This window comes from Hakea prostrata, chromosome 4, assembly GCF_041222555.1.
Source record: "Hakea prostrata isolate BN-2017 chromosome 4, UWA_Hpros_2, whole genome shotgun sequence".
Lineage (NCBI taxonomy): Eukaryota > Viridiplantae > Streptophyta > Magnoliopsida > Proteales > Proteaceae > Hakea > Hakea prostrata.
Genome location: NC_142603.1, coordinates 24,559,314 through 24,585,035, shown reverse-complemented (window position 1 = coordinate 24,585,035; position 25,722 = coordinate 24,559,314). Strand labels below are relative to the sequence as shown.

The following is a 25,722-nucleotide window of genomic DNA, read 5'->3' as shown; positions in this document are numbered from 1 at the left end:
ATTTTCACTCTATTTGATTCATTTGCTCTCTGATCTTTTAGGCATCTTTCCTAATGTTATATCTATATGATTGTTAGGGGTTTATTTGCTATGTTTGGAGCCTCTCTCTTTGATCTTTTGATTATCTTCGGTGATAATCAAGGTAAGGACAGTTATTTCATAATAACATAGATTGCATACTCTCTGGTTTCTACTTTATGAAACTATGAGTTTGTTTACTGTTCTTATATTTTATACTATTGATGTACTACTGTAAGTACAGTAGCACTTCACTTATGTTTCTTTTTATTATTCAAGCTTATATGCATTGTTTGTTACTATATTGCTTACTGATATGAGAATGTGTTTGATTAGGTATGGTTTGGGATTGGGAAGTGTTCTTTTGACGCTTCTGTCCTTGGACATCGGAGGGAATAGTATGGGATGTTCTCCGAAGATGCCCATTGACGCTTTCCTGAATCATTGGTTGTCATACCTAGGGCCGTCTAGCAGTGTTTGGCTAGGATGTCCCCGTTATATCAAACCCGAATCGGAAGGGTATTGAGACCGAACGACCCGTGGTAGCAATGTGATTCACGGGCGCTTAAGACCGGTGAGTTATATCCGTGAGAGGACATGAGAGCTTCCCGTTTACCATATGTGGATAATCAATAGGGTTGATGAGTTCGTATTTGAGAGAGTCGAAATCGCTGACTCTAGTGGAAAGGATACCGGAAAGGATCCCGAGAGGGGAGGAATGGAAGTATCTGGATCTGAGTTGATGTAACTGAGTAGATGACTTGCATTGGGCTAGGCTTTTACCCTGACATGCGCTAGTACTTAGACCAAATGGTGATGTGAGAGAGAGATGACTTAACCCCCAGCCATGGAATGTCCAAGAGGGATGCCGACCAACTACCAACAGGAGCCGTATGCGTGACCTACCCAAAGAAGTATGGTGCTATCACTTAAAGCATGTCTGCCAATAGAGACCAGCATACATAGAGTTTAGATGCATACATACATTATCTGTTTCATATTGCATTGCATCTTGTTATGTTCTGCCACATGTTATTTATGTTGTTATGGATTAACTTGCCTTACTGAGTTTCTTTCGAAACTCATTCCTTTCTTTGTACAATCTATTGTTAGACTTCTCTACAGGTTCAGATTTCTTTGACGGGACGTATAAAGAAGCACAAGGTGAAGAAGATGAAGACTAAAGAGCAAGAAGAGCTGACTAAAGATGTGGATTAGATTTCTTTTGTTTCTTCTAGACTTATCTTTTACTTTACTTGTATTAGCTTAGAGCTTTACTTGGATTTCGATCTACCTTCCGCATGTGTTTGTAGGGTATATTTCCGCTATACTCTATAGTTGCCTTTTGAATTGGTATCTTGTTATTCCGCACTCTGATATTTTAGAGTGATCCTTCTGAGATCCTTTCTTGACTTTTATTATAAATTACTTGAACATTATGATTTGTTCTTGCTTTTGATTATGTTATTGTGCGAAATGGATATGATCGTTCCTAAACTTGATCTTTTGGGCTGTGGATCACTCCCTCGGGTATGCCAGTTAGGGTACCGGCTGGGGGGATGTGACAGAATGGTATCAGAGCTTTAAGTTTTCGGACAATCATAACCATAGAACACAGTAATGAAAGCATCCTTGAGTCATAGATCCAGAAGTGACTCAAACTTTCTTAGAAGTGAATAATAGCAAACTTGGATTAGATACTTGAAAAAATAAAGCATAATATACCAAGTTTGAATAATGCACAATAATTAACGTTTATGACTTGTACTTGGGTCGTAGTCATGGTTAGAGTTATGTTGTCAGTTTTAAGTTATTGGGTATGTATGTTGAGTTGTGAGTTGAGTCTTGTTTTGAAAGTTGTCGTGGTGAGTTGTTTTTGTGAGTAAGTTGTCATTGTGAGGTGTTGTCGTCATGAGTTGTCATATGAGTCTGAGTTGGGAGTTGTCGTTGGGAGTAATGGTCGTGAGTAGTCGTTATAAGTTATAAGTGTGAAACCCGGCACTAACCTTAACCAGGATACTCTTTGATTGTAGATCCGAAGACCTGAAGTAGAAGTGAAAGTCAACTATGGGCCATATGGGTAGAAGATATAGTGTTCGACTTCGAACCTATGGAGATTTAAGATGATGCCCCATACTTGAAGACAATATTGGATATTGAGAAGAGACTGCACCTTGATGAAGAGAAGATTAGTTGATGACCTTAAAGCTTGGTGGGATATGATTTAAAGCCATTTTTCCATGCTAGGTATGTTATAGAATATGTGTTTAAAGTTTCATTTGATTCCGAGTAGTGGAAGACCCTCAAATCCCTGTCTTTGGTTTTGCTGACAGCGTGGGTCGACTTGCCATGCTACCCAGCCACTCGACCCAGAGATGCTGAACTCGAACAGAATCTTCTGTTTTGAGTATCTTGCTATATATACCCCATGACTTCGTGATTTTAGTATCCCTAGCCTCCATAACACTTAGAGAAAGAAGGGAAACCATCTCCAAGCCTCCAAGAGTGAAGAAGAAGACCTAATCTTGCAATCTTGCAAATTCTCTCTCTTGTTCTTCAATTAAAGTTAAGGGTGTCAATCTTTTGTGTTATTGATTTATTCTTTCTATGATCACTCTCATCTTTGAACTGAGATTATGATGAAGATGCTTCAACCTTGTAGTCATATCTTTACAATCTCTTTTCATTCTCTTGTGCTATGATCATCTCATTCATTCTTGACATGATTCTTATGATTTCTTCTTAAACTATGATAATATTCCTATTTTGGTTCATTCTAACATTATAGATACTTCTCTATGATTATTCATATCTCTGATCTACTGTGTCCTTGTACTAGAATGATATCTAATCATCTCTAGTTCATCTCTTTCATTCATAGCATGTTTCCATTGAAAACTATGATTTTTACCAAAATAGAAACTATGAGTCTAAATTAGTAAGTAATAGTTTTAATGGTGGTTTGACGTCTAAATTATGCTTTTTAGTCTTAGACTACTGTGTTAGACAATCTCTCCAAGTTTCGTCGCATTCCGGTTTGTGTAGCATAGGTTTCGGATCAAGATTCTCTTTTTATTTTCGGATTTGCTCTTGGGCAGATTGCCTGGGTCGACTGGAGCACTCAACCCAACCAATCAACCTGCAAGAACATAATCTGTTTTCTTCTTCCGATTCGATTCGATTGATGCTTATTCTTTTAGGACTACTTTCTAATGATTGTGTGATGCTATTCTAGGGTTTATTTGCTAACTTTGGATTCATCCTCTTGTCCGTCCGGAATACATTCGAATCTATTTAAGGTAAGGAAAGTTGTTACCATATTAACATAGATTGCATATATTTAGTTTCTAATTTGGGAACTACATAGATTTGCTACTGTTATGTTAGTTTCTATTATGATATGAATGCTGCAAATACATTATGAATTTATTTCCTTATTTACTTTATGTACTTGATTATGTATGAATATTTACTCATGTATGTTTCTTATTTATTTGATCTTGTCTTATTATACTCTTTCATATGATGAGATATCTTTCGTGGATGATATGACTGAATTATGATTGGGATTGTTTAGGTATGATTTGGGATTGGGGAATGTCCTTTTGACATTTCTGTCCTTGGACCTCATTGGGAGTAGTATGGGATATTTCCAATGTTGCCTTTTGACACTTCCCCGGATTATTGGTTTTCATACCTAGGACTTGTCTAGCAGTGTTTGGCTAGGTTACACCCTTGTTATATCAGACTTGATTCGGAAGGGTATTGAGACCGAACAACCCGTGGTATCAATGGGGATTCATGGGTCCTGAAGACCGGTGAGTTACATCCGTGAGGGGACATGAATCACATTGTGGGGGCCATTTATGGGTAGAGTTGCATATGGATAGACTTGGGCTCATGGGCGTTCAAGACCGGTAACCAACCTGTGAGAGGACATGAGAGCTTCCCGTTTACTATATGTGGATGACCTGTAGGGTTGATGAGTCCGTATTTGAGAGAGTCGAATACGCTGACTCTAGTGTGAAGGATACCAGAATGGATCTTGAGAGGGGAGGAATGGACGTATCTGGATCTGAGTTGATGTAACTAAGTAGAAGACTTGCATTGGGCTAGGCTTTACCTTGACATGCGCCAATACTTAGACCAAACGGTGATGTGTGAGAGAGGTGACTTAACCCCCAGCCATGGATTGTCCGAGAGGGATGAAGGACCCTTTGCCAACCGAGGTTGAGTGATTTGTGACCTACCCAAAGAAGTATGGTGCTATGACTTAAAGCATGTCTGCCTATAGAGACCAGCATACATAGAGTTAGACTCATACATACATTGTTTGTTTCATATCATATCACTTTATGCTTTGTTCATGTTACTATGTTATTTATGCTATTATGGATTAACTTGCCTTTATGAAGACATCCTTTATAAAGTAGAAAAGACTTTAGTTTAGTTAGATTATAGCTGTCTTTCTTGTCTTTAGAATTAGTTGTAATCCCTTTGATTTTCGAACTACATTCCGCTGTACTCGTGGAGTGAGATTCCGCCTCACTCTACTTTTGATTTATATATCTATTGGCATCATTTCCGCACTCTGATGATTATCTCGTTACTTTACTTTGATTCATTTGAATAATATTGTTAACAATGATTTAGTCTTGTTATTGATTATATTGTTGTGAATGTGGGAGGTTGATTTTACTAACTACTGGATCTTGTTGACTGTGGATCACACACTCGGGTATGCCAGATAGGGTACCGGCTGGGTGGATGTGATAGATTGGTATCAGAGCCCACAGTTCCAAGTGAAATCCTAACCACAGAAACAATGATAGAACATTTCTGAGTCATAAATCCAAAAGTGACTCAAGTATTCTTAGAAGTGAATAATAGAACACTTGAATTAGAAACTTAAAAAAGTGAAGAATAATATATACTGAATAATACACAATAAGTCTGATTTAACAAACATCACTTAATACAACAAAAGAAAATGCATAATGTACAATAAGATGGTGAAACAAAAGCGAACTTCATTAATTCTAGGAAAGTTCTACAACAAGTTACATTTGTGAAACATAAAAGGAAATCCTAGTACAATCTATCTAAGACTACTGTCTCTGCTCTCTCAGTACTCTAACATCCTCTACAACCTGAGTCAACTGTGACTCCATCCTCTCCTGTCTTGCCTCTATCATCCCTAACATGGAAGTCATAGAGCTCATATGTGCACACAGCTCCACAGTCTCTGGAACTGTTAGTTAAGGGCCTCCGGTCTCAAAGTGTGATGATGTGGGAATATCCTGATGACCCTGATTTGCCTCACGCATCTCAATGTCATCTCCTGCCTGGTCATCTGTATCTGAACCCGCATCGTGATTACCATCATCTGACTCATCATCATCCTCATCAGTCTCAAGACCACCCTCATCATCTGACCTCTAGGTCTGAGTAATCTGCATCTGCCCAATAGTCCTGGTCCCGATGGCATAGCCAAGCAATTGTGTCTGAAGCATCTCATGAACCCAACCAACCCATCTATTTGAAAATCCGAAAGCCTTTAACACCATGAATAAAAACTCCCATGATAGAGTATTATAAGCCTTCATAATATCAATCTTAATTCCCATCCTTCCCCCTCTTAACGAAGAATCCAAAATATTTGTAAGTTCGGAAGCTACAACAATATTTTTAGAAATCATCTTACCTTTTTGGAAAGCTCGTTGCTCCTCAGAAATAAGCTTAGGCAAAAGAGGACTCAGCTGAGAAGCCATTATCTTTGACAATGCTTTGCAAAAAAAATTCCCCATACATAGAGGCCGAAATTTATCCAGTGTAGCTGCATTCTCCACCTTGGGAACTAAAGGGAGGAAACAATTATTTACCCCTTTTGGAAGTTTCCCTTTTCAAAAGAAGGATTGAATTGCAGCCCCAAAATCGGCAGAAACAATATCCCAGCATTTGCGGAAAAAACTTCTCGGAAAGCCATCTGGTCCTAGAGAACTGTCAGGATCTAGGTCCCATACCACTCCTTTGATCTCCTCATTAGAGGGCAAACCTTCAAGTAATAAACAGTCATCATCCATCAGCACTTTTGGATTCACAAACAACAACTCTGGGTGTACCAAGTAGGTACCAGTTTTATGATAGTTTTCAAAGTAAGCCACCACATAATCCTGCAGTTCAACTGAACTTGATGTCCAAGTGTCATCCATTCTTCACAAAGATTTAATAGAGTTTTTATTCCTTCGAAGTTTAGTAGAGAGAAAGAAAAATTTTGAATTCCTATCTCCCTCCCTCAACCACCTGACCTTTACTTTCTTCCGAAGAAGAGAGTCCAGACGATCCATTGCTTGTAAAAGTTTTGACTTCAAGGAAGCCTCTTGATCAAAATATTCATCTGTCATACCAAGTTGATCAATATTAGTTTGTAAGGATTCTAGATCTTTCTCCGCATGCTGTACTTCAATAAAAAGATTAGGAAAGGTCATTTTTGCCTAGGCTTTAAGAGGTTGCTTAACATTCTTCAATCTTTGTGCTAGTATGAAAATGGGATCACCAACAACTGGTTCCACCCAAGCCAAACAAACCACCTCCAAAATGAATCGTTAGTCATCCAAAAATTATTGAACCTGAAAGGAGAGTTTACCAGTTTGACACCTTTGTCAACAGAGACACAAATCCAAAGAGTGATCTGACAAGTGTGTTGGAAGAGTGATCTATTTAGAATCACCAAACAACTCTAACCATGTGGCATCGACGACAACTTCTATCAAGGACCGAACGAACATTACCAACTTTGCGTTGATTTGACCATGTAAATTTCCTACCCGAATATGGAACTTAAAAAAACTCATAAGCATCAATGGTAGCCTGAAAATCAGTTGCTGCACCCAGCTGGAACCTGCCTGAACCCCTCCTTTCGGACACCCGTAACACTGCATTAAAGTCCCCCATAACCAAAAACGGTAAGCTGGACAAAGGGAGAGCAACAAGATCCTCCCAAAGCCTTCTGCAATTAGATCTATCATAACAAGCATGAACCACTGATAGACCAAATTGGACACCTTGCCACTTGAATTGAAGAGAGAGTTGTTGGTTAGATGAAGAGAGAACAGAAGGCCGCTGTAACTCTCTCTTCCAAAAGAACCAACGATTTGGAACTTGCTCCAGCTGAAAATTATACACAAAATAGAAGAATATCCCAATCTATTAATAAAGAGAATTGGGCACTTACTGACATCCACTTTTGGTTCAGTGACACAAAAAATGTCTGGTTGATGAGTCATTAACAATTTAACATCATTTTAAGGGCCCTCCTACCAGACACATTACCAATGCCGCGAATATTCCAAAAGAAAAGCTTCATATCAACAGTTATAGAGCAGCACTTTCCTCTCCCAATGAGAGGCTCTTATTTACTGTAGAGACTTTCCCTAAAGCAGCATCTACCTTGTTGAATTCCTCAGCCAACAAACCCTTTTTACTTGTGGCCACTTTCTTCACTGCATGAGCCTTCTTAGGACGACCAAGCTTTCGACAAGGAGAGCCTTCAGCCCTCATTGAGATAGAAGATGAAGGAGGAGGAACAACTTCCAATTGCAGTGTTCCATCATTTTCAAATATGGTCGAACTCTTTTGGGCCCCACTAGAGTCCAACGCATTCTCCCTAGTTGCCATGTCAGCCCCTAATGAATTCTCTCTAAAATACCTTCTTTCCTTGGTTGAACCTCTTAGTGCATTTACAGCATCGGGTCTCACCAATGAATCCCCCAAAGTAAGATTTTCAAGTTGAATAGAACTCTTACCTGCAGCATGAACTGTTTGAAATTCAAAATGCTTGGCCAAATCACACCCTTCATTCTTATCATTGGATCCCACCAATGAATCCCCCAAAGTAGGGTTTTCAATTTAAATAGAAGTCTTACCCGCAACATGGACATTTTGAAATTCAAAAGGATTAGCCAAATCACAATCTTCATTCTTTTCTTCGGGTCCCACTAGTGAACTCCCCAAAGGAGAGTTACAAATTAACTTAGAACACTTATCTGCATCTAAGGATTTTTGAAATTCAAAATTTTTGGTTGAACCACTAACCACACCATTTTGAAAACCAAAACCATCTTCCAATTGAAGGTTTCCATGACATTTAGAACTCTTATCCACATCGAGGATTTTTTGAAGTTCAAAAGGGTCGCTATTGTGAAACCCAGCCCTAATCTTGACCCGGAAACCCTATTGTTTGTAGATCCAGCAACCCGAAGTAAGGCAAGAAGTCAGCTTTGGGCCATTTCAGTAGAAGACTTGGTGGCTGGATTGAAATCCTTGAGTGTTGATGTCAATGTTCCATTTATGGAAACTGCACCCTATTGAAGATTGGATTAGTTGATGGACTTGGAGTGCTCTCTGTATTTGTTCGAAGGCATTTCTACCTACTAGGTATGTCACTTTAGGTGTGTGCAAAACCCCTTGATGTTTGGACTTGATCTGAGCCTTCAATTCCCTGTTTTGAAGTTGCTATTCTGATTGGTCGATTGATTGGTCAATTAATTCTGTTTTTGTAAATTAGGTCGTGGCTACTCTATTTAAGTCTAATCTCGGGAATACTCTGCCTCATCTACCTCCTAAGCCTCTAGAGCAAGTTAGAACTCCATTCTAATCAATTCCCTTGCATCCTTGGTTGATATCTCGCAAGAATCAAGTGATCTCCTTCCTCCTGCAACAAAGGTATGTTTATGTTCTATTTTTCTTCCCATCTCTGATTTTCTTTTCTTTGATCTGTTATTGGTTGAGATCAGGAAGATGATGCTGCATTCTTGCAACCATCTATTCCATGATCTCATTCGATTCTTTAAGATCTATGATCATCGTCATGATCTTAACCCTAACTAGTTGAACTCTTGAAACCCTAGCCTGTCACATCCTGTCCTAAATCCACCAAGGGGATACCCTATCTAGATTACCCGGGGAGTGAATTACAGTCCCGCCGATCAAGTTTAGGAACGATCATAGTCACTTAGCACAATAATATAATCAAAAGCAAGAACAATTCCTTGTTTCCAAAAATTTAATAATAAAAGTCGAGAAAGTACCTCAAAAGGATTCACAAATAACATCAGAGTGCGGAAAGGATTTCATTAGTATAAACAATAAAGTGTAAAAAGGAGGGAGGAAACCCATCCTATAATATTAATGAAAGACGAAACGACTAAAAGTAAAGGTGACAACCGATTCACCAAATAACAAGTGAAACAACTAAGCTATAGTCTCGACAATTCAAATAAAAAGGTTAAAAAGGGAATGAAGCGACATCCCATCCCTAACACACAAATATAAAACTGAACTGCTACAAACAAGTCTCGATCTCGGTCTACTCGTCTTTATCAACTGGTTCATCACCACCAGTATGATACAGGTCTTCAACTCGGCCTCCGAGGGTTGGATCGCCACAAAATCAACGGTGGTAGTACACTGCAGAAAAGTCTAACAAAATATGTTGCAAAAAGGAGTGAGTTCGAAAGAACTCAGCAAGGTAGTCATTCCATAAAATATAAACCATATGATACAAGCCATAACATGATGCAATATGATATGGAACACATGATGCAAGTATGGTTCTAACTCTATGAATGCTGGTCTCTAAGGTAGACATGCTTTAAGTCATAGCACCATACTTCTCTAGGTCGTCTGTCACTCTCCCGTTCCATATCTTGGGAATGCCCGGGGAATATTGGTAAAGTCCTCAAAAAAACCATGGTTGGGGATTTAGTCACCACTCTCTCACATCACCATTTGGTATAAGTATTGGCCCATGTCATAGTAAAGCCTAGCCCAATGCAAGTAATCTACTCAATCATATCAACTCAGATCCAGATACGTCCATTCCTCACCACCGGCGATCCTTTCCGGTAACCTTCTCACTAGAGTCAGCGTAATCCCGGATTACGGATTCATCAACCCTATTGGTCATCCACAAATAGTAAACGGGAAGCTCTCACATCCTCTCACGGGTTGGTTACTGGTCTTGAGCGCCCGTGAGCGCAAGTCTATCCATTTGCAACCCTACCAATAAATGGCTCCCACAATGAGATTTATGACCTCTCACGGGTTGGTTATCGGTCTTGAGTGCGTACAAATCCCCACTGCTACCAGGTCATTCGGTCTCAATGCCCTTCCGATTCGGGTCTGATATGACAGGGACATCCTAGCCAAACCACTAGACAGTCCTATGTATGTCATCCAATAACCCGAGAAAGAGTCGATAGGAACCTTTGGAGAACATCCCATACTATTCCCTCCAGTGCCCAAGGACAGAAGCATCAATAGGACACTCCCCAATCCCAAGTTATACGTAGGCAATCGCATATTCAAGTTCATCACTTCTCATGCATCCAATACATCTTCATAATACAAGTTGAATCATGATATTGAAATGAATCATCATAGACATAAGTAAACAAGAATAGTAATGTAACATGACAAGAGTATAAAGATTTCAATACTACTGTTCTAACACATATATAACAGTTTTGTAAAGATTAAAAGTAATCAAGAGATTCTATTCATAAATAAGAACATAAGTCATAAGTTGATGATCTATATGTTTATGGAGATAACCATCCTTACCTTAGGTTGAGTTGATGATGAATTGAGAATACCAAGAATTAGTCCAAAAGAATTGTTAAGACCCTAAACAAACATCAATAATAAGTTAGAGAAGAAGTCGGGATGATCGGATGTCAAACGGATCAAAATGGAGCAAGGTTGCTGTCAGCAACAAGTTTGATCGATGGTCTTGGTCGATGGTATCGACCAAAAGGATCGACCAAAATTGTCTTCGGGACAGAATAGTGGATTTAGGGGGTTTTGGTCCGAAATGGGTCTTACGGGGTTCGGATCGATTTGAAACTTGGAGGGATGATTAATAACAATGTAAGAACACTACCTAGCAAGTATTATCACAATCCAATGGTCCAAATGAAAACCCCCAAATTGAGGTCCTATGTTCTAAAGACAAGAATCCTAGCATTCATGAGAAATTGATGTAATTGAAAGGGAAGCTAGAGAATTAGTTGGGGAATAGGTTAGGAACATGATTACAATCATTTGCAAGCCAGAGATTAGACTAATCATACTCCACATCTCAGTTTAGTATAAGAAATCAAGTTGTTAAGCAAGGAATCATGGTACTGTATATGTAAGGATCAAGATGCAAGTGAGGCATAGCAAGAATGAAGGAAAAGCAAGTATAAATGGGAAGAGACGTTCATGGCAATGTGTTTTCAAGGTTGCAGCACCTTGGCCATGGTCTCAACAGTAAAAGAAGAAGGGAAGTGAGTAGAATAGAGAGCAAGAGAGAGAATCATACCTTGGAAGATGATAGTTGGAAAAGAGAGACATGGATTCTTGTAGAAGGTCATCACCCAAGCTAAGGAGGAGCCTAAGAGGAGCCTTCCCACGTTCTCAGGTGTTGAAATGAGTAAAATATTGTTCTAGGTTCGAGGTTTCACTTAAATAGAGGAAGGAATATCCAAAAAGCATCTTTTTCTCGATTCTGGGCAACTTTGGTCGATGGTCCTTGGTTGATGGCATCGACCAAAGAGCATGGACCAAAACAGGTAACAGGTTTCAGCAGAAAATCCAGAAATAGTTCAGCAACTTCGAACAGGGATTCGGAGGGCTATACAAGGTCAAATTGAGTGAGGTTTTCTCCTACAAGTCAATCAAGAAGTCTAGTTTCCAGAAATACCTTTGGATCATGCATTTGAGGTCATTAGGCCCACAAAATAAGCTCACATTCTTTGATGCACAAGCAGGATTTGCCAGACATAGTTCAGCAACTTCAGACAGGGATTTGGAGGGTTATATGGGGTCAAATGGAGTGGGTTTTTCTCCTACAAGTCCATCAAGAATTCTAGTTTCGGGAAATATATTCAGATTGAGCACAGGAGTTCATTTGGTATTTCAACTAATTCACCCCTCTTTGGTGCGCAGATTCAAAACTGACACTGACAATGCTCTCATGTGAGGGGCATCATCATCAATGTTCAAGGGCTTGGGTTCCAACACCAAATCAACAATCGAAAGGGTCCACAAGTATATTTTCCCCCACTTTGGGTCTTCGGACCTATAAACATAACAGGTCCGAGCCAGGTCATGGTTAGGATAAGGCCAGACATTACAGATCTACCCTAAGGGAAAGGTCTGACATGGCTTCCTAAGGTTTTCAAAGATACTAATATTGAAATTAAAGTCCAACTTTTAAGGTCTAAAATTGAACCAGTCTTTCTTTATCCCAAAATAAATAGGTTGTTCGGGCTAGGTTTGGGCTGGATGTTACATAGCCAATTAAATTCTTGTAACCCTAACCCTTGAATGATCTTTCTGGAAACCTTTTGGTAACCTCCCATGTGAAGGAAACCTCATGGGTAATATTTAGGTTAATCTAAATTTAATCTTCTATGTTTTTGTTGTTATTATTGGCCAATAATTTACTTCCCTTTCATCCTATGATCATAACCTTTCATGAGGGCCAGAAAGGTTGAAACCCTAACTTCTTGGATATATGTTATTGACCCTGTTAATAGCCAATTAGTGTGTTTCCCTTACAAGAATTGTAACCTATCATCCTCTAATTCTTTATCCTTGATCATACTATGTTTTCTTCATGATCCATGATTTAACCTAATTAGGTTAACTTTTTGGTTCCTGAGTTGTGACTTGAAAACTTGATTTGGTTGGTGGTTTAATGTCCTCTATATAATAGGATCAGGATGCTGCCATTATAGTTTCCCCCTTATTTTGTACCCTTTTGAACCACCAAATTTGGTTTCTTTTTCTAAAAATTCGGATTCTTGAAGGCCACTGTCTCTGTTGGTCGACTCATTGGTCGATCAGGGGCGAGACCAATCAATCGAGCAATGAGTACAAAGAACCTCATTCTTGGTCTGTTTTGATTGATTTGATATCTTTCCTTCTATGTATCTTTCCTAACATGTTGTATACACTTGTTTAAGACTTTCTTCTCAGGTTTAGTCAAGGTCTTACTTGATTCCCTAAGTTCCTTTACGAGTTAGAAGGTAAGGACAGTTATTCTTTAATTACATAGATCGCATACTCTCTGGTTTCTACCTTATGAAACTATGAGTTTACCTACTGTTGTTATACTTTATATTTCTGATTTACTACTATGAGAACAGTAGCACTTGCTTATGTTTTCTATTTATTATTTAAGCTTATGTGAATTGCTTATTACTATATTGTTTAAAGATTAGATCATGACTGTATACTCTCTTGTATATGATGGAATGTTGATTGTGTATGTCATGTCTGATCTGAAATTGTGTCTGATTAGGTATGATTTGGGATTGAGAGGTGTCCTTTTGACACTTCTGTCCTTGGACATTATCGGAAATAGTATGGGATGTTTCCGGGGTTGCCCATCGACGCTTTCCCGAATTACTGATTGTCATACCTAGGACTGTCTAGCAGTGTTTGGGCTAGGATGTCCCCGTTATATCAGACCCAAATCGGAAGGGTATTGAGAACGAACGACCTGTGGCAGCAATGGGGATTCACGGGTGCTCAAGACCGGTAACCAACCCGTGAGAGGACGGGAATCACATTGTGGGGGCCATGTATTGGAGGGTTGCATATGGCTAGACTTGGGCTCATGGGCGCTTAAGACCGGTAACCAACCTGTGAGAGGATATGAGAGCTTCCCGTTTACCATATGTGGATAACCAATAGGGTTGATGAGTCCATAGTCCGGGACTATTAGGACTCTAGTGGAAAGGATACCGGAAAGGATCCCGAGAGGGGAGGAATGGAAGTATCTGGACCTGAGTTGATGTAACTAAGTAGATGACTTGCATTGGGCTAGGCTTTACCCGTACATGCGCCGGTACTTAGACCAAATGGTGATGTGAGAGAGAGGTGACTTAACTCCCAGCCATGGATTGTCCCGAGGGATGCCGGACCCACTACCAACAGGAGCCGTACGCGTGACTTACCCAAAGAAGTACAGTGCTATGACTTAAAGCATGTCTGCCAATAGAGACCAGCATACATAGAGTTTAGATGCAAACATACATTATCTGTTTCATACTGCATTGCATCTTGCTATGTTCTGCCACATGTTATTTATGTTGTTATGGATTAACTACCTTACTGAGTTTCTTCGAAACTCATTCCTTTTTGTACAATCTCTTGTTAGACTATCCCAAGGGTACTGATTACTATGACGAATAGTACGATGAAGTGCAAGCCGATGAAGCCTACTACAAGCAAGGTGTTGGCGACAATCAAGATTACTCTGATGATCCCTCAGTTGATCAAGTTTCATACTACGATTAAAGGCAACGTGGAGTTGGAACATCTCCGTTGGATTGATGAAGTCCACTATTTTGAAGATGTCATCTATAGGATAGAAGACTCTTAAGATTTGATATCTTTCTTATTTCCTTTGTTTTAGTTGTAATTCCTTTTAGACTTACATACTACGTTCCGCTGTATTTGTGGAGTGAGTTTCCGCCTCACTTTATTTCTTTTGGTATCTACAGATATCTGGTATCATTTTCCGTACTCTGACTATATTGTTTAATCAATTCTTGTTTTGAACCTTGTTTATAATATTAAACCTTGATTTTTCCTGTTTATGATTATGTTATTGAATATGTGGGATGATGATTTCCTCGATACTTGATCTTCGGGGCTGTGGATCACACTCTCGGGTATGCCAGTTAGGGTACCGGCTGGGAGGATGTGACAGCTATCTTGGGTAGGAGTCAAAGAAGAATGATTCGTAGAAGAGTCCTTACCCAAATCCAAAAGCTCATTAGCAGAAACCTCTTGATTTAAAAAAGAATTAACTAAATTCCCATTGGCCGACAGAGAGTCCACCAGCCCTGCCTCCACTAAAGCTGCATGAACCACTTGAGAGGACGAATTACTCTCACCCTCAAACTCCAGCGTCTTTGCAATCCTAATAGAATTAGGACCTTCATTCAGAACAACATCTTCATGCACCAGGTGTTGAGGAACATACTTCTCTTTAGCCGAAGGAATATTAACATTGCAATTTACACTTTCTACTTTCTCCACCTTTTTCAAACTACGAACTCTTAACCTTATTGGTCATCCACATAAAATAAACAGGAAACTCTCATGTCCACCCAAAGTTCAAGGAAATCCTAAACACAAAAAACAGTAACAGAACATTCTTGAGTCATAGATCTAGAAGTGACTCATCTACTCTTAGATGTGAATAATAGAACACTTGGACTAGAAACTGTGTAATGAAGCATAACTGAATACTTCTGAATAATGCACAATAATTATACTTAAATAATTGTCACTTAATGCAATACAAGAAAAGTGCATCATACACAATAATAAAGTGAAACAAAGTGAACTTCATTAATATTAAGAGTTTTACAACGATTACATCAGAAAAGCATAAAGGGCAATCCTAAGTACAGTCTATCTAGGTGATCTCCTCTGATCTCTGAAAGCTCTGAAGTCCTCTGATAGCTGAGTCACCTGATACTCTATCCTATCCTGTCGTGACTCCATCCTCTCAAACATCTGCTCCTGTCTAACCTCCATCCTCTCCATCTGTGCATGGAAGTCATCGATCTCATCTGTGCACTGAGATCTGAAGTCTCTGGAAGTGCATGAGAAGGGCCATTTGTCTCAAAGTGCGATGAAGGAAACTCGTGATGCACTGGCTCAGCCTCGTGCATCTCTGTATTATCTTCGGCCTGATCATCACTATCAGGACTGACATCCTCCTCTCCATCCTTTGACTCCTACTCCTCATCCTCTGTCTCCTCATCCTCCTCACCCTCTGGACCAGGAGATCTCACAGTCTGTTGCAGCCTCATCTGACAAATGGTCCGAGTCCCGATCGTGTATCCCCGTGAACCAGTGTCCACTGGTGTATCCTCGAAACTCACCTCGAAATGCATGAAGATCAAGGTCAGTAGCCTCCCATAGCAAAGGTTCCGCATACTAGGCCGCAGAACCAGATCCAGCATGACCTGCTGAATGATGTAAGAAAGGTCTATCTCGAAGCCCATGTAGATGCGGTAGATGACTAAGGCCTCCATCACTCTGACCCGATGGTGATGTCCGGCCTTCGGCATGATGTTTCGGCCGACGATGCGACCAATGATCCGTGCTGAATCCGTCATCCGCCCGCTGTTACACGGAGTGTAGCATCGGCGACTATCCCACAATGTGGAGCATATCTCGCACAGCTCATATGGCATCAAGTAGCTGTCTATGTCTGCCCCCGCAGGTATCCACACGCACTGCTCTGGATAGTAAGGAACCCGCAAGTTCTCAGCCAATGATCTAGTGGAGAATTGGATCTGTGTCTGAAAGACCCGGCTCCTGAGGACTAGCCGAAGAGGATGTCCTGGACCTCGAGACTCCTCTATATAGGTAAGGTTGCTGAAGAACAACCTCATTAGCTCCAGATATATAGGCAAATCCTCTGTGAAGAGATGTGTCCACTGCAAAGTGTTGAATCTCTACTGTATCCTGAAGACTCTGAGCTGACGAAGGTGAAGTAGACGTCCCAGCTCGATACCTGCGGTAACGAAGTATGCCTCGTACAAGAACTCGGCCTGTGGAGTGTCGAATAGCTCTGGTCTCTGGACTACCTGTCTAGGCTCTGAAGGAACCTAACCTCTGCCTCTGAGTGCCCCTACCATGCGACCTCGACCTCGTCCTTGTCCTCGTACTCCCCTCGGCATAGTGAATGTTTGTAGAAGAAACAAAGACATTGTTGTTAGTGCTATTTCAAATTTCAGCCAAAAGGGTATTTTCATAATTATTTGGAAAATTTCAAATTTGGGGAAAATTTGATTTGAAGATATTAGCATGTGCACAATACTTGGAATTGCATGGCTATGAAGTTTATTTGAAGGAAATCGACCAAAATCTTGGTTCAAAGTGGAAAATTCAGCAAGAAGAATTTGGGGATTTTGCATTCTAGGTCAAAATTGGATTTTTGAAAAGTTGAAATTGGTTAAATCAAACTATATGGACATATCTACAATATCATCTTGAGCATGTAGCATTTGATTTCATGCGAAAACTCCAAGCGGTTTGTGAGAAAACGAAATTTTTCTGAAGTTAACGATTTCAGTACGAAAACGTTGTGAGAAGTGTTGGAATATGTTAGAACTTGTTGTCTATGCATGGGATTGTGTTTAAAACCTAGGGAATATGTTTCTAAGTATTCCTAAACATGATTTCTAACATTGGATACAAGTAAAACATGGATTTTGTTGAAATGCAAGCAGGAGAAGAAAAAGAGAAAAGAGAAAGCGAGAGATTTACCTTGTGTGTGATGAATGTAGGTTGTTGTGTTGTTGTTGAAGCACCAAATGACCTCAAGAACACTTGGAAGAACCTTTGGAGTCTTTCCCCTGAGCTCTATCACTTTTGGAAGAAGTTAGAATGAAATTAGAATCTGAAAGTGAGGCTTATAATGCGAATTTTCGTATTCTGTGAGCATTGGTCGACTCATTGGTCGACTGGACCAGTCGACCAATCAATTGACCAATGGACCCAATAACCTCATTTTCTGTTGGATTTTTGGAAAATGTAATTTTTGTCCTATGAATTGTTGTTGGATGACTAAATGGATGTATTTAAGCATGATTTAAATTTTCAAATCATTTGGACTTGTGGATTATGTTGAAACTTCGAAATTCGGTATTTTGATGTTCTCAGTTTTTGCAGAATGGTTACTCTGAGAAGTGGACGTGGGGAATCTAGAGGTCATGGTCGTGGTGAGATACCTGAAGATGGTCATAATCAGCGGACCAATATTGGTGATCAGGGAACCCATGACATACCCAATGCCCCGAATGTTGGAAGCTTTTGTGATATTGCCAATATTATGGGTAATATGATGCAGCAGCAAGCAGCCTAGTTTAAACAGATGTTGACCGGTTTCATGACTCTGCACAATGAGACTCATGCAGGTGTTAATCGGAATCCTCATACTGTAGTCCCGAATGCGGGAGGTTTAACTGGAACTCCTCATACTCGTTTAATGGAGAGTTTTCTGAAGATGCAAGTGCCCAGTTTCACTGGAGTTACCAAGGACCTCTTGTTCCCTAACAAGTGGCTTCGTGAGTTGGAGAAGGCTTTTCGTCATTTGCAATGTACGGAAGCTCAGAAGATTATGTTTACTGAATAGAAGTTGCAACATGAAGCTGACGCTTGGTGGACCTCCATTTGGCCTGTTTTGGAAGGTTTACATGCGGGTGTTGTATCTTGGGAGTTGTTCAAAGAAGCTTTCTGCATGAACTACTTCCCTGAGGCAGTGAAGGATGCGAAAGAAGCTGAGTTTATGGTTCTTGCGCAAGGATCTTTGTTTGTGTTGGAGTACCAACAGAAGTTCGAGGAGCTTCATTTCTTTGCTCCTGATTATCTGAAGCTTGACCTTGCCAAAGCGAAGAAATTCTTTAAAGGACTGCGCCCTGCCATTAAAGCTTACCTCACAGTCCAGCCTATTGTGAGCTATACTCAAGTGGTGCCGAATTCGAAGAAGTTGGAAGAATCTGAGAAGGAGAATGCATGTGTGCAAAGGCCCTGGCAGCCTAGGAACCCTGGATTGGTGGATCGTAATGATCGGCGTTTTGTGAGACCTACACCCTATCCCACTCCTGTTTTTTAGCCTAGGAGTGTAGGCCAGAGCCCTGGTTGTGAAATCCCGCCTAATCCTAACCTTGCTACTGTGCCAAATCCATACCTACCATATGCATTATTCAATTTATTCTCTGTCATATGAGTTGCCTAGTTTCATTTGGTAGAAGTTTACCCCGAAATTGATCTTTCCTCTCTACTATTTGTTCTTGTGCCTTCTATTCCCTTTGATAGGAGGGTGATCTTAAGTCATTCCCATGACTAATCCTTCTATCCCTGTTGTTTTAGAGTGGATCTCAATACACCCTATAACCTTGTGAATTCTCCACATGACGATTTTGAAGGGAAATCAAGTGTGATCTTCATGATTTGTTATTCCTTCTAATTATTTCAAGACTTCAAGCTTTTCATCCCCTGTTCCTCAATCAAAGGTTAGTAATCTCTCTTGTATTGTATTGATCTACTTTTACTATGTTTTATCCTTTGTGATTGAGATTTAGAAGAAGATGCTGCATCCTTGCAACCATCTCTTTACAATCTCTTTTCATTTTTTTTAGGTTTTATGATCTTCATATTGATCTTCACCATGATCCTTGTGAAATCTTCATGAAACCATGATCATACTTTTGATTCGATTTCAAAGCATGTTAGATTTATTCCTTGTTTCTTATAAAAGACTTTTTGTTAATTGTTTTCCTAAGATTTTGGGAGAAGAAAGGTCAAGATAAAAGCAATGTCCTCCATCTCTTTAAAAGCCTAGTACTCTCCCAATTTCGAGGACAAAATTATTTTAATGGGGGGAGAATGTAACATCCAGCCCAAACCTAGCCTGGACACCCTATTTATTTTGGGATAAAGAAAGACTTGTTCAATGTTAGACCTTAAAATTTGGACCTTGATTTCAATATTATTATCTTTGAAAACCTTAGGAAGCCATGTCAGACCTTTCCCTTAGGGTAGATCTGTAATGTCTAGCCTTATCCTAACCTTGACCTGGCCCGGGAGCTGTTATGTTTGTAGGTCCGAAAACCTGAAGTGGGGGAAATGAGACTTGTGGACCGTTTTGGTTGATGATTTGGTGTTGGAACCCAAGCCCATGAACATTGACGATGATGCCCCTCACTTGAGAGCATTGTCAGTGTTAGTTTTGAATTGCGCACCGAAAAGGGGTGAATTAGTTGAAATACCAAATGAACTCCTATGCTCAATCTGATTATATTTCCAGAAACTAAACTTCTTGATGGACTTGTAGGAGAAAAGCCCACTCCATTTGATCCCATATAGCCCTCCAAATCCCTGTCCGAAGTTGCTGAACTATGTCTGGCAAATCCTGCTTGCGCATCGAAGAAGGTGAGCTTAGTTGGTGAACCTAATGAACTCTCATGCTTGATCCAAAGGTATTTATGGAAACTAGACTTCTTTATTGACTTGTAGGAGAAAACTTCACTCAATTTGACCTTGTATAGCCCTCTGAATCCCTGTTCGAAGTTGCTGAGCTATTTCTGGATTTTCTCCTGAAACCTGTTACCAGTTTTGGTCGATGCTCTTTGGTTGATGCCATCAACCAAGGACCATCGACCAAAGTTGCCCAGAATCGAGAAAAAGATGCTTTTTGGATATTCCTTCCTCTACCTAAGTGAAACCTCAAACCTAGAACGATATTTTACTCATTTCAACACCTGAGAACGTGGGAAGGCTCCTCTTAGGCTCCTCCTTAGCTTGGGTGATGACCTTCTACAAGAATCCTTGTCTTTCTTCTCCAACTACCATCTTCTAAGGTATGATTCTCTCTCTTGCTCTCTATTCTACTCACTTCCCTTCTTCTTTTACTGATGAGACCATGGCCAAGGTGCTGCAACCTTGCAAACACCTTGCCATGAACGCCTCTTCCCATTTATACTTGCTTTTCCTTCATTCTTGCTATGCTTCACTTGCATCTTGATCCTTACATATACATTACCATGCTTCCTTGCTTAACAACTTGATTTCTTATACTAAACTGAGATGTGGAGTATGATTAGTCTAATCTCTAGCTTGCAAATGATTGTAATCATGTTCCTAACCTATTCCCTAACTAATTCTCTAGCTTCCCTTTCAATTACATCAATTTCTCATGAATGCTAGGATTCTTGTCTTTAGAACATAGGACCTCAATTTGGGGGTTTTCATTTGGACCATTGGATTGTGATAATACTTGCTAGGTAGTGTTCTTACATTGTTATTAATCATCCCTCCAAGTTTCAAATCGATACGAACCCCGTAAGACCCATTTCGGACCAAAACCCCCTAAATCCACTATTCTGTCCCGAAGACAATTTTGGTTGATCCTTTTGGTCGATACCATCGACCAAGACCATCGATCAAACTTGTTGCTGACAGCAACCTTGCTCTGTTTTGATCCGTTTGACATCCGATCTTCCCGACTTCTTCTCTAACTTATTATTGATGTTTGTTTAGGGTCTTAACAATTCTTTTGGACTAATTCTTGGTATTCTCAATTCATCATCAACTCAACCTAAGGTAAGGATGGTTATCTCCATAAACATAAAGATCATCAACTTATGACTTATGTTCTTATTTATGAATAGAATCTCTTGATTACTTTTAATCTTTATAAAATTGTTATATATGTGTTAGAACAGTAGTATTGAAATCTTTATACTCTTATCATGTTACATTACTATTCTTGTTTACTTATGTCTATGATGATTCATTTCAATATCATGATTCAACTTGTATTATGAAGATGTATTGGATGCATGAGAAGTGATGAACTTGAATATGCGATTGCCTACGTATAACTCGGGATTGGGGAGTGTCCTATTGACGCTTCTGTCCTTGGGCACCGGAGGGAATAGTATGGGATGTTCTCCGAAGGTGCCTATCGACTCTTTCCCGGGTTATTGGATGACATGCATAGGACTGTCTAGTGGTTTTGGTAGGATGTCCCTGTCATATCAGACCCGAATCAGAAGGGCATTGAGACCGAACGACTCGTGGTAGTAGTGGGGATTTGTGGGCACTCAAGACCGGTAACCAACCCGTGAGAGGTCATAAATCTCATTGTGGGAGCCATTTATTGGTAGGGTTGCAAATGGATAGACTTGGGCTCACGGGCGCTCAAGACCGGTAACCAACCCGTGAGAGGACGTGAGAGCTTCCCGTTTACTATTTGTGGATGACCAATAGGGTTGATGAGTCCGTAATCCGGGATTACGCTGACTCTAGTGGGAAGGATACTGGAAAGGATCGCCGGGGGCGAGGAATGGACGTATCTGGATCCGAGTTGATATGATCCGAGTAGATGACTTGCATTGGGCTAGGCTTTACTGTGACATGCGCAAATACTTATACCAAATGGTGATGTGAGAGAGTGGTGACTAAATCCCCAACCATGGTTTTTTTGAGGACTTTACCAATATTCCCCGGGCATTCCCAAGATATGGAACGGGAGAGTGACAAACGACCCAGAGAAGTATGGTGCTATGACTTAAAACATGTCTACCTTAGAGACCAGCATTCATAGAGTTAGAACCATACTTGCATCATGTGTTTCATATCATATTGCATCATGTTATGGCTTGTATCATATGGTTTATATTCTATGGAATGACTACCTTGCTGAGTTCTTTCAAACTCACTCCTTTTTGCAACATATTTTGTTAGACTTTTCTGCAGGTACTACCACTGTTGACTGTGGCAGTCAACCCTCTGGAGGCCGAGTTGAAGACTTGTATCATACTGGTGGCGATGAAGCAGTTGATAAAGACGAGTAGACCGAGATCGGGACTTGTTTGTAGCAGTTCAGTTTTATATTTGTGTGTTAGGGATGGGATGTCGCCTCATTCCCTTTTAAACCTTTTTATTTGAATTGTCGGGACTATAGCTTAGTTGTTTCACTTGTTCTTTGGTGAATCGGTTGTAACCTTTACTTTTAGTCGTTTCATCTTCCGCTAATATTATAGGATGGGTTTCCTCCCTCCTTTTCACACTTGATTGTTTATACTAATGAAATCCTTTCCGCACTCTGATGTTATTTGTGAATCCTTCTGAGGTACTTTCTTGACTTTTATTATTAAATTATTTGGAAACAAGGAATTGTTCTTGCTTTTGATTATATTATTGTGCTAAGTGACTATGATCGTTCCTAAACTTGATCGGCGGGACTGTAATTCACTCCCCGGGTAATCCAGATAGGGTATCCCCTTGGTGGATTTAGGGCGGGATGTGACACTGGTTTTCAGCAGCCCGGCCAGTTTAGACAGTATGGCGGGAATCGACAACCAGTGAATGCGAGTGCTAGGCCTGTGAATGCGAATCCTAGGCCATTGGTTCAGAAGCCCCCAGTTGCGGCTACTTCAGTAGGCTTAGCAATCCTGTTTGCTTCTACTGTAAGCAGCCTGGTCATTTTGCTCGTGAATGTTTGAAGAAGCCTGCCCAGCAGCTTGCCCCAGTGGTGAAGAGTGCCCCTACTCCTCCCTCTGGTAGAGTGTTCAGTATCTCCAGTACTGAGCAAGATGCAAGCCATGATGTGATTACAGATACATTGTCAGTCGCTTCAATTCCTGCATTTGTTTTATTTGATATGGGTGCATCTCATTCGTTCATATCATTTGCATTTATCAAGAAGACTGACCTAATCCCTGAGAAATTGTCTAGTTGTTTATTGATTAGTACACCTACTGGTCCTGTTGTGAAACTAGATGAAGGGTTAGTTAATTGTCCTGCGTTGATTGGTGAGAAGAAATTGGAAGCCAATTTGGTACTTCTTGAGATGAAAGACTTTGATGTCATTTTGGGAATTGATTGGTTGACAGCCCACAAAGCTGTGTTTCTTTGTTCCTCAAGGAAGATTCAGTTCCATGTTTGTGGAAGCCCGGTTTTTGAATTTCAAGGTGAGAAAAGAAGGGTTTGTAAGAAGATACTGTCTGCACTGATGCAAGTCTATGCCCTAGTAGATGATGCTTCATCTGAAGGCAAGAGTAAAGTGGAGAAAAGAGTTGACGAAGTCAAGATTGTCTGTGACTTTGTTGATGTCTTCCCTGATGATCTATCAGGAGTGCCTCCAGATAGGGATGTTGAGTTTTCTATTGAGTTATCCCTAGTGCCGCTCCGGTATCTAAGGCTCCGTATAGGATGGCTCCTACTGAGCTGAAGGAGTGCCTCCAGATTGGGATGTTGAGTTTTCTATTGAGTTATCCCTGGTGCCGCTCCGGTATCTAAGGCTCCATATAGGATGGCTCCTACTGAGCTGAAGGAGTTACAAAACCAGTTGAATGAGCTCATTGATAGAGGTTTCGTACAACCTAGTGTGTCACCTTGGGGAGCTCCAGTTTTGTTCGTCAAGAAGAAGGATGGTAGTATGCGTCTGTGCATCGACTATCATAAGTTGAATAAACTGACCATCAAGAATAGATACCCGCTGCCCAAAATTGATGATCTCTTCGATCAGTTGAAGGATGCAGCTGTATTCTCGAAGATTGACTTGGGATCTTGATATCACCAATTGAAAGTGAAGCCTAGTGATATTTTCAAGACAGCTTTCCGAACTAGGTACGGCCATTATGAGTTCAGAGTTATGCCTTTCGGATTGACTAATGCTCCTGCAGTGTTCATGGACCTCATGAAACGAGTCTTTCACAATGTACTCGATAAGTTTGTGATCGTCTTCATTGATGATATCCTGATTTATTCGAAGAGTGAAGAAGAGCGTGCAAGGCATCTAGATTTCACTTTGCGAAGACTGCGAGAAAAGAAGCTGTACGCTAATTTTAGCAAGTGTGATTTCTGGCTCAAGAGTGTAGTATTCCTCGGCCATGTGGTTTCAGCTGAAGGTATTCGTGTTGATCCTGAAAAAGTCCAAGCAGTGGCTGATTGGGAAAGACCGAAGACGGTTACGGAAATAAGAAGTTTCCTTGGATTGGCGGGTTACTACTGAAGATTTATTGAGAACTTTTCTCGGTTGGCTGCTCCTATGACAAAGTTAACTAGGAAAGAAGAGAAGTTTGTTTGGTCTGACGCTTGTGAGAAGAATTTCCAAGATTTGAAGGATAGATTGACAAGTGCCCCGGTTTTGACTATACCTGATAGTTCCGGTGGTCTAACAGTCTATACTGATGCGTCAATGATTGGTTTGGGTTGTGTACTGATGCAACATGGTAAGGTCATAGCCTATGCTTCTCGGCAATTGAAAGATTATGAGCGGAATTACCCCACTCACGATCTAGGGCTTGCTGCGGTGGTTTTTGCTTTGAAGATTTGGAGACATTACCTCTACGGTGAGAAGATTGCCATTTTCACGGATCATAAGAGTTTGAAGTACTTCTTTACCCAAAAGGAGTTGAACATGAGGCAAAGAAGATGGTTGGAACTAGTTTCTGATTATGATTGTGATATTCAGTATCACCCTGGGAAGGCAAATGTTGTTGCGGATGCTCTTAGTAGGAAGATTCAGAAGAAGACTTTGGATTTGAATACTTTAAGTCTACCTTTGTTGTCTTCTATTGAAAGTTTTGATTTGGAAGTTGTCCCTGTGAATTCTGATGTTGTTCTTTCTGCCATGACGGCAAGATCTGATCTTAGAGATAAGATTGTTGCCCTGCAGAGTTCTGATCAAGAACTTAAGGACAAAATTGAGAAGATTTCTTTGAATCCTGAGTCGGATCCTGACTTTGGTATATCCATGGATGGTGCTTTATTGTTTAGAGGTATATTTTGTGTGCCAGCAAATGAGGAAATTAAGAAGGAATATTGAAGGAAGCACACCAGTCAATCTTTACAGTACACCCTGGAAGCACCAAGATGTTCAAGGACTTGAAGGAACATTTTTGGTGGATTGGTTTGAAGGCCGATGTTGATGATTTTGTTGCCAAGTGTGAGACTTGCCAGCTTGTGAAGGCCGTTCATCAACCTCCATCTGGAATACTTCAACCCCTTCCTGTTCCTAGTTGGAAGTGGGAGGATATCTCTATGGACTTCGTGACTAGCTTGCCTCGGACAAGTAAAGGCAATGACACTATGTGGGTGATTGTTGATAGGTTG

General features: G+C 40.4%; 1 protein-coding gene across 1 annotated transcript; it reads right to left on the bottom strand.

Moving 5' to 3' along the window:
- Positions 1–5,456: 5,456 nt before the first annotated feature.
- On the bottom strand, positions 5,457–5,789 carry LOC149018577 (uncharacterized). The gene has a single exon (XM_089153920.1). It carries the CDS (start codon positions 5,787–5,789, stop codon positions 5,457–5,459), a length of 333 nt encoding a protein of 110 aa, XP_089010046.1.
- Positions 5,790–25,722: the final 19,933 nt, after the last annotated feature.